At 43.7% G+C, this 10,328-nt stretch overlaps 2 protein-coding genes across 2 annotated transcripts; both read left to right on the top strand.

The window, feature by feature from the left end:
- Positions 1–207: 207 nt before the first annotated feature.
- Positions 208–2,903, top strand: LOC120018335 (apolipoprotein A-I-1). Its single transcript, XM_038961473.1, has 4 exons — positions 208–288; positions 1,119–1,170; positions 1,371–1,515; positions 1,967–2,903. Exons 2-4 carry the CDS (start codon positions 1,128–1,130, stop codon positions 2,565–2,567), a joined length of 789 nt encoding a protein of 262 aa, XP_038817401.1. The 5' UTR covers positions 208–288; positions 1,119–1,127; the 3' UTR covers positions 2,568–2,903.
- A 1,648-nt stretch (positions 2,904–4,551) lies between these two features.
- LOC120018797 (T-box transcription factor TBX1) lies at positions 4,552–10,302 on the top strand. The gene is made up of 8 exons (XM_038962009.1): positions 4,552–5,097; positions 5,198–5,372; positions 5,508–5,609; positions 5,948–6,119; positions 6,335–6,490; positions 9,034–9,101; positions 9,574–9,692; positions 9,877–10,302. Exons 1-8 carry the CDS (start codon positions 5,091–5,093, stop codon positions 10,029–10,031), a joined length of 954 nt encoding a protein of 317 aa, XP_038817937.1. The 5' UTR covers positions 4,552–5,090; the 3' UTR covers positions 10,032–10,302.
- Positions 10,303–10,328: the final 26 nt, after the last annotated feature.

The following is a 10,328-nucleotide window of genomic DNA, read 5'->3' as shown; positions in this document are numbered from 1 at the left end:
GCACACACAGACAAGTATGTGTGTATACGAGTGTGTGTGTGCGTGTGCGCGTACACTAGCGTGGGAGTGTGTGTCCACAGCATTTCACTTTGCTGACTCCCCTTGAATGCACTCAGCAGGTGACCATTGTACCCGGCTCCTCCCTGTGAGACGGTGTGGGGGTGAGGTCCACCTCCACGGAGGCACACAACCTCTCACACCTCTCCCCCCTCCTGCTGCTCCAGCCCTATAAAAAAACAGAGCTGGCTCTCCTGTTCCCCAGTCTCATAACGACCAATCACCCACCAGGTAAGAGAACAGACTGGGAGAGCTAAGAGCTGCGCCTAGAGGCCAAGGACTTGGTCTGCATACGCAGAGGACTGAGGAACTAGGAGAGGGAAATGCAGACTAGAATTTTTCAGGAAACTTTTTTTGTCTCTTATTTTGAATGCTTATTACCACTTTGATATGAACTGTTACAAATAGATTAGGCAGCAGTTATCACTTTAGCAATACTTCTTTCAGACAGTTTACTATAATTTACTAGAGAAATGGAGGGGAACAATGGAGAAATAATGTTATTAAATGTCCTAGAAAAAAAGATGTCGCTCATTTTCTTCCTATGCCAATAGCTTTAAATTCATCTGGAATTACTCTCAGCAACTGTGGAAGTGTAACCTCGGTCCGGGCCACAGTGATCCAGCGATGTGTCTGTCTTAGTGCAGGGATTGGGGATTAGGTGGTAGGAGTTGAGGGTTAATCTCTTTGTAGGAACGGTATAACTCTATCCAGCTCTGTGTAATCTGACCAGAGGTCCTTTTAATAGGCTGACATATGGCATGGGGTGAACTGATTGAGGGCAGCCTGAAGTTGCGTGTCTTTGTGGGTTTGCTCCATGTGATTCTCCAAATCACTGGAGAATGACTTTGAATTATTGGCTTGTTTGGTTTTGGTGACATTTAAAGTTTGATTTAGAGTGTTTTGCAATTAGTAATTTGTTGCACTGTTCAAATATTGTTAGCTCTAAATTTCTTTTTAACCATTCAATCTTGACTTCCCATGGTTTACCGTTTCAATTGCGAATATTGGAATTCTTGTCGGGCTCATTGCTCACCATCCGTTCTCTTTTTTCCTCTCAGACCTCCATCATGAAATTCCTGGCTCTCGCACTAACCATCCTGCTGGCCGCAGGTTAGTATCCCAGCCTTGTCATAGTGCCGCCAAATGGATAATGTAGTAATGACATTTTAATGCATCGTGTGTGTGTACCATGCTCTGGTATATTGAACAATTCAAAATGAAATCTTACTCAATTCTTTTAAAGTGCTGGGCCATTCACCACTGTTTCCCAACCAATGCCTGACCCTCTCCCCCTCTCTCTCCTCTCCCAGGTACCCAGGCTTTTCCTATGCAGGCTGATGCTCCCTCTCAGCTGGAGCATGTGAAGGCAGCCTTGAGCATGTACATAGCTCAGGTGAAGTTGACCGCACAGAGGTCCATCGACCTTCTGGATGACACAGAGTACAAAGATTACAAGTAAGGACATGTTTCATTTAGTCTTCTCTATCTTCTCGCTCCCTCTTCACTCACTCACTCACTCACTCACTCACTCACTCACTCACTCACTCACTCACTCACTCACTCACTCACTCACTCACTCACTCACTCACTCACTCACTCACTCACTCACTCACTCACTCCATTCAAATGTAAAAGGTTCAATTCAATGGTGCCCAACCTCCACAGATAACTAAACCAATACCTCCCTCCCTCCCTCCCTCCCTCCCTCCCTCCCTCCCTCCCTCCCTCCCTCCCTCCCTCCCTCCCTCCCTCCCTCCCTCCCTCCCTCCCTCCCTCCCTCCCTCCCCCCCTTCCTCCCTTCCTCCCTCTCTTTCTCTCTGTCTCTCTCTCTCTCTCTCTCTCTCTCTCTCTCTCTCTCTCTCTCTCTCTCTCTCTCTCCCCCTCCTCTTCTTGGTGTTCCTCTCAGGATGCAGCTGACCCAGAGCCTTGAGAACCTCCAGCAGTATGCTGATGCCACCTCCCAGTCCCTGGCCCCCTATAGCGAGGCCTTCGGCACCCAGTTGACTGACGCCACCGCCGCCGTGCGCGCTGAGGTCATGAAGGACGTGGAGGAGCTGCGCTCTCAGCTGGAGCCCAAGCGCGCCGAGCTTAAGGAAGTCCTGGACAAGCACATAGATGAGTACCGCAAGAGGCTGGAGCCCCTGATCAAGGAGCACATCGAACTGCACCACACCGAGATGGAGGCTTTCAGGGCCAAGATTGAGCCCGTTGTGGAGGAGATGCGCGTCAAGGTGGCCGCCAACGTGGAGGAGACCAAGACCAAGCTCATGCCCATTGTGGAGATTGTCCGTGCCAAGCTGACCGAGCGTCTGGAGGAGCTGAGGACCCTGGCCGCCCCCTACGCTGAGGAGTACAAGGAGCAGATGCTCAAGGCTGTTGGAGAGGTGCGTGAGAAGTTGGCTCCCCTGTCTGAGGACTTCAAGGGCCAGGTGGGCCCCGCCGCCGAGCAGGCCAAGCAAAAGTTCCTGGCTTTCTACGAGACCATCAGCCAGGCCATGAAGGCATAAACACACTCTCAGCCGGACCCTCTCTCCCTTCCCGTCTCACTCACACTGACTCACACACCATACGTACCACGCCAATGCCAAACTGATGCACTTCCTCTGCAGCGACATGGCAGGACTCTTGCTCTCTCTAACGCACCACCATATGCGCTCAAGCACACGCAAGCGCAGACACTAACGCACTATTGCATACATTCAGTTTTGAGTTGTGTTCAGGGCCTTTGTGCACAATTTTGACTGTACTATGAACATCAAGTGTGAATATTCTAGTGTTGCTGCTTGTTCAAGATAGCTGTGTGCTTCAAAACAGCTCAATAAACACCATACTGTTTCATACTATTTCATTCTCTGAGTTTGACTTCTTTGTATTGTATTGTTTAGAATAAGCTTTTACATGTGGCTCTCACAACTAACATGGCGCTCTGTGACAAAATAGCCATGTTGGGTTTATGTATGAACGTCTCGTATCACACACTTCTGTGTTCTAAAACGATATGCGTTCTATGATTTTTCAATTTTCTATGATCGCAACATGATCAAAATGAAGTGATTACTATTATCACTTCTTAAGCATGCAATGAAATGAACGAACGTCTCTTACACGGGTATCATGTCACTGTAACAGTATTCACATTGGTTTAAAAGAATGGTTCGTCTGAAAATGAGATTTTTTTAACAAATGGACTTTTCTAATAATTTTCTCTGAAAACCAGCGACCATTTATGGAGATCATGGGAGTTCATATGAGTCGTAGTGTTAATGGCCATAGAAGGTTGATGAATGGGTTAATAAGGAGGAGGTGTCAGTGTGTTGGCAGGCTGTGACCCGTAGAGTTTCATTAGAGACGGTGTTAGATGGATGGGGAGCTACTCAGCACCTCTCAGGCTGAGCCCCATCAACACCCTCCCATCACAGAGTACGTACACACACACACACACACACACACACACACACACACACACACACACACACACACACACACACACACACACGCACACACACACACACACACACACACACACACACACACACACACACACACACACACACACACACAGACACACACACACACACACAGACACACACACACACACACACACACACACACACACACACACACACACACACACACACACACACACACACACACACACACACACACACACACACACACACACACACACACTGGAGCATTGGGAGGGGGTATGACTGTGGAGAAAAAAACAAAACTTCTTGAGTTGATACTTGAATTCTACGGTTGTTTATCAGTCATGCCATCTAAACATAAGTTGGTTCTTTATAGAGTAGACTTCTTCCACCAATGCCAACTTCTGTGCCCTCACATGTAACAATCCTTGATAATAAGCAAGAGGGTAGGACTGGGCCTTTAACGGCTGAGTGGGTAGAGTATGGTGCTTCTAACATCAGGATTGTGGGTGCTGTTATCCGCACCAACAGTATTATCAAATAATATCTGCTGCTATCTACTGCTGAGTTGTAATAGTTTTGATAATAAACCTATACTAACTGGACTATAAACTTGTATCCACTGCTATTTGGTTTTGGTTTGTTTTTAAATGTGTTTTGCAACGTGATTCTCTTATTGTTTTCATGGTTTGTCTTAACGGTTCTTTTTGTTGTTGTTAATGACTGAGTTCGATTCCCCAGGCCGCCCATACGAAAAATATATACGCGCATGACTGTAAGTTGCTTTGGATAAAAGCATCTTTTAAATGGCAGATGTTGTTATTATATTATTCCTATGGATACAGCACGTATAAGAACTCTTCCCAGACGAGACACGGTGAAGCTCTTTTGGTGAACATCTCAAGGCAACTTTAGATTAGAGTTGAAGATTGCAATTAGCATGGTGTTGAAGAGATTTCTTTTTTATCAATAGCAGCAGCGGCTCTCTGTCGGATGTCTGTCCTCACTCAATAACGGAGGACATCTAGTGTAATTAATGACCTACTTCTAAAAAGTGAAGTGCATCTCACTGAAAATAACACATTGTGCATCCTATTATGGTATAAAACTGTAAAGAATTGTCTGAAAGCAGTAGTAAATGTTTTCATTCCTCCTCTGTCACATCTCATGTGCATGTATCTATGTATATGTGCAGAGTGTGTGTTTTACCCCTCTCAGTGTGTGTGTGTGTGTGTGTGTCCTTGTGTGTGTGAGTATGTTAATATTGCATGTCAGTTGCTTTATTACAGTGTAATGGATGAGGTGGGATCGAGGGTCCCTTGAGTGTCCCAGCCTGTATAAAGCCTGCTTGGTGTTCCAGTCCTCTGTGTCCCAGACCCAGTCAGTGGTACCCTCAACCACACAGACACTCTGCTTCTCCAAGGACAGCTAACGGTCTGAGACTAAAGCAGGGGATTTGATGTGGTCAAAGTTCTACTCTAAACTGGACATCAGACTGGTCAGTGAACAGTGGAACAGAAGACCAATTGATGGAAATTGAACGTGGAGAAATCTGAAGCATTTCCCACCACTGGAGATTCTGACTGTAACACAAACAGTATGGATGGTACTGGAGCTTCACTGCATTAGTTTGAATTCATGGTTCCTACCTGACTTTTCTTGTGAAATCCCATTTTTCATGTGTTTTTTCCTCCTCTCCTCTCCAGTTCCCCAGCTGTCTCACAGGTGTGCCCTCACGCTGCCCTGCTGTGCAGAAGCTGGTGGGGCCACCTGTGCCAAAGCCCCCCAGGTCACGGGGGTCACAGTTCAGCTGGAGATGCACACGCTGTGGCAACAGTTTGACCAGCTGGGCACAGAGATGATCGTCACCAAGGCTGGGAGGTAGGAGCATGCTAACACAAATGGACACACACACACACGTAAACACACACACACACACATAAACACACACACTCACTGTGGTTGAACTAATCACATATCACTGTGTTGCTGCTGAGTCATGCATGGTCCTTGTAGGAGGATGTTCCCTACCTTCCAGGTGAGTATCTCAGGGATGGACCCTGCAGTGGAGTATGTGCTGCTCATGGACTTCATCCCTGTGGATGACAAGAGATACAGGTGAGTTTTCTCCATAGAGTTACATAAAATGTGATTTATAGGCTCTGTGGTTTTACCCACACTCTGCCAGCATAAGAGACATACACTAGATCTACACATAATAGTGTTTGTGTGGAATCATCATACGGTATATTGTGGTTATGATGTACAGTACATACCCTGGCAGCCTCTTCTTGATTGTACTACATAATATGTACCAGATAATCCACAAAATCTTAATCAGCGCCAATTGAGAATGTATTGAGTAGAACTTTCAGCCTGATGTAACAGAACTTTCAATAGTGGAGTGACACAACTTGCAACCAATGAATATAATATCTTTGCTCTCCTGTATTTAGATATGCGTTCCACAGCTCCTCGTGGCTGGTGGCAGGCCGGGCCGACGTGGCGGCCCCGGGGAGGATGCACTTCCACCCAGACTCCCCCGCCAGAGGGTCCCAGTGGATGAAACAGATGGTCTCCTTCGACGCACTCAAACTGACCAACAACCTGCTGGATGACAATGGACATGTAAGACAAGCACACACACATACACACACACACACCGACCAGTCCAGACGCAGACACACACACCGACCAGTCCAGACACAGACACACATGCATGCACACACACACATCTTTACAATCAGTACTTGCTTGTGTTCTTTATACATTCTTTGTATTTCTGAGTCTTTGTACCTGTGTGTGGATGTAATGTGCATTGTGATTGTTTGTCAAACACCCAGATGATCTTGAACTCCATGCATCGTTACCAGCCTCGATTCCATGTGGTGTATGTGGACCCACGGCGGGATAGCCAGCTTCATGCCCACCGCAACTTCTGCACTTTCTCCTTCCCTGAAACACGCTTCATAGCCGTCACTGCCTACCAGAACCACAGGGTAATGTAATGACTATGTTATAACTGTCACTTCCTATGACGTTGCAGAGACAAAATAGTCCAGTCTTGTATGAATTATGTCTATTGGAGATTCACCCTACATACTGCCTTGATATTGATGACAGATAATGTTCTCTCTCTCTCTCTCTTGCTCTCTACCTAGGAAAGGGCAAAAAATACCCCATATTAATATATGTAGCCTTAGAAATAATGTGAATGCTTGATAGAGTATGTGATGTAAACAGAGAGGTCTACTTTCATGGGGACCTGAATATTGACAGACTTTCATCAAGCTGTCTGTCCACTCAATGGGAAGATTCTCACTGTAACCAGTGCCTGTAATCTGGTTCAGGTTATTAATCAATTTACCAGGTTGTTTACAAACACAACAGGAACTATATCATCCACATTTTTACTAATACTGTAGAACTTTGTTCTAAAGCTGTATCTGTACCCATTGGATGCAGTGATCACAATACAGTGGCTATATCCAGGAAAGCCACAGTTCCAAAAACTGGGCCTAAAATATTGTGTAAGAGATCATACAAAAGATTTAGCTGACTCTTATGTGGATGATGTTAAAAATATTTGTTGGTCTGATGTGATAAATAAGGAGCATCCAGACACTGCACTTGATGAATTTCTGAAATTGCTCCTTACAATTATTGATAAACATCCACTTGTTAAGAAACTGTTAGAACTGTTAAGGCTTCATGGATTGACGAGGAATTTAAAAACTGTAAGGTTGAAAGAGATGGGGCAAAAGGAGTGGCTAATAAGTCTGGCTAACTTACTGCAAATTGAGAAATGATATGACTAAACTTAACAAAAAGAAGAAGAAACTGTATTATGACGCCAAGATCAATGATGTAAAGATGATCACATTATTTAAAATGAAATTATGGGCAGAAAGACAAATTCAACTCCATCTTTCATCTAATCAGATGCCTTATTCATCACAAAACCATTTTGATGTTGCCAATTACTTTACTGATTACTTAATTGGTGAAGTGGGCAAACGTAGGCAGGAAATGCCAACAACAAACAGTAAGACATTGTATTCATGCATAAAAAATTAATAATGAATGAAAAGCATTATACGTTTGTATTTGGTAAAGTTTGTGAGGGAGAGGTGGGAAAATGATTGCTATCAATCAATAATGTCAAACCTCCTATCTGTCATATATTTAATCTGAGCCTAGCGGAAAGTGTTTGTCCTCAGGCCTGGAGGGAAGCCAAAGTCATTCCGCTACCAAAGAATGTACCTTTACTGGTTCTAACAGCCAACCTATCAGCTTGCTGCCAGCTCTTAGCAAACTGTAGGAAAAAACTGTGTTTGACCAAATACAATGCTATTTCTCTGTAAACAAATTAACAACAGACTTTCAGCATATCATGGATTCAGAGCTATCTAACAGAACACAGTGGGTTTTCTTTAATGGAAGCTTCTCTAATGTTAAACAGTGTTGTAAAATGTAAAATGACCTGCCACTGGCATTAAACAAAGCCTGTGTTACCATGTATGCTGATGATTCCTCCTGTACGTGTCAGCAACCCCAGCTAGTGAAATCACTGCAATCCTAAACAAAGAGTTACAGTCAGTTTTAGAATGGGTGGCCAGTAATAAACTGGTCCTGAACATCTCCAAAACTAAGAGCATTCTATTTGGTACATGTATATCATTCCCTGCTCTAAACCTCAGCTGAATCTGAATGGCATGGCTGTTTAGCAAATTGAGTAGACTAAATTACTTAGTGTTTGTTACCTTAGATTGATTCAATGGTTGTAAAGATGGGGAGTGTCTGTCCGTGGTAAAGAGATGCTCAGATTTTTGGAGACCACACTCCACACTCCTGCAGACTCTAGTTTAATCTTATCTTGATTATTGTCCAGTCATATGGTCAAGTGCCGCAAAGAAGGATCTTGTTAAGCTGCAGCTGGTCCAGAACAGAGCGGCACGTTTTGCTCTTCATTGTAATCAGAGGGCTAATATCAATACTATGCATGCCAGTCTCTTTTGGCTAAGAGTTGAGGAAAGACTGACTGCATCACTTCAAGTTTTTATAAGAAATAATGTATTGGAAATTCCAAACTGTTTTCATAGTCAACTTATATACAACACTGACACACAAACTTACCCCACCAGACATGCCACCAGGGGTCTTTTCACAGTCCCCAGGTCCAGAACAAATTCAAGGAAACGTACAGTATTATAAAGAGCCATGATTGCATGGAACTCCCTCCCATCTCATATTGCTCAAGTGAACAGCAAACCTGGTTTCAAAAAGCGAATAAAGAAACACCTCTCGGCAAAACGACTGCCTCCCATGTGACCTACTTTTTGTGTGTATGTGCTGAAATGTTTGTGTAACTGATAGATACACACACACACACGCACACTACATTTTAATGTTTTTAAATGTATGTACATTTTAAAGTCTTTTGTCTATAATATCTTTTTCATTATGTGTCATACTCCAGTAAGACTAGCTGTCGCAATTGGCGAGGGATCCTGTTCAAATCACAAATCTCTCTCTCTCTCAGATCACCCAGTTGAAGATAGCCAGTAACCCGTTTGCCAAGGGCTTCCGAACTACTGATCCTGACGCCTGGTAAAATAAATAAACATGTTCTTTGTTCGTTAGTGTCTAAAATTTCAGAATGGTTTTGGTGATACATTGAACATAAAAGTCAAAGGACAACAACCATATACAGACATTGAGGACTGATTGTTGGATTCAGGGGGTTTCCCTCCTACAATTAATATCAAATCTAGATTGTTCCATGAAAACGCTCAATTAAATAATAACTGCACCATTGTACATCCTTATTTCTCTCTCTCTTATCACCTGATATTCGGGTTAAGGATCAATCGCAATATGATACCTGAACTTTGACTCTGGCCTCTACATATGACAACACAGCAGACACTCAATTAGGCTTGATAAAGTAAGACGTTGGTTATTAAAGCCAAGCGTACAATGATAGGATAAAAGGTGACTAATGGTGGTAACCTGTTTTTAACCTGTTGTAATTCTAACTGTCCTTTGATTGTAATGTGACTGTGTGTTGTTGTGTGTTCAGGGTGGGCAGTGCCAGGCCCCTGCGTCACTCTCTGCCCACCTGGCAGCCACCGGAGGGCAGCCATGAGCCTGGCAGTATGTCGGGAGAGCAGCGAGCACAGAACCTAAAGAGTCTATCAAGTGAGCGACTGAGACCCAGGAATGAAATACTGAGCTTTTTTAAGGCAATATACAGCCCTTAATACATCACTGTCACTCCACAATGTGAACTAATCTTGGTCAGAGAAATTATATTTTACATAGGTGCTCTTGGTTTCTTCCTTTGTAGGATTAGAGGATTAAAACATTGTCTCTCTATCAACAGCGCATTGTGAACTAGGCCACCACTGCAGGGAAGACATCAGCTGTACCAGTGAGAGAAAGGATGTGGAGAATAATATTTTTCCACCCTTGACTTTCATCCCCCTTCCCACTCTCTGGGAATGTCCAGGTATTTCAGAGAGACTGAACCTGGGATGAGAGGAGGGAATTTCTTACATAGTTCCATTACTAAAGATCTTCCTACAGTAGCCCACATTCTCCTTCAATATGTGAATATCTCTCTTCATTATTTCTCAAAGGAACCAAGTGAAAATGTTCTATTATGAGCTCAATCATTTAGCCTATTTTCTTTGATTGTTTCATCTTGGGCTGGTGATTTTAGATATTATTTTTTACACAAAACACACAAGGCAATATAGGGGGATTAATTGTTTAAAGTGGAAAATATTGTTATTCAAATGATGTCAATAAAGACCTATTTAAAATAATTTGCTC

Source organism: Salvelinus namaycush, chromosome 23 (genome assembly GCF_016432855.1).
Source record: "Salvelinus namaycush isolate Seneca chromosome 23, SaNama_1.0, whole genome shotgun sequence".
Taxonomy (NCBI): domain Eukaryota; kingdom Metazoa; phylum Chordata; class Actinopteri; order Salmoniformes; family Salmonidae; genus Salvelinus; species Salvelinus namaycush.
The sequence above is the reverse complement of the archived record's forward strand: the minus strand, read 5'-3'. Positions and strand labels throughout refer to the sequence as shown.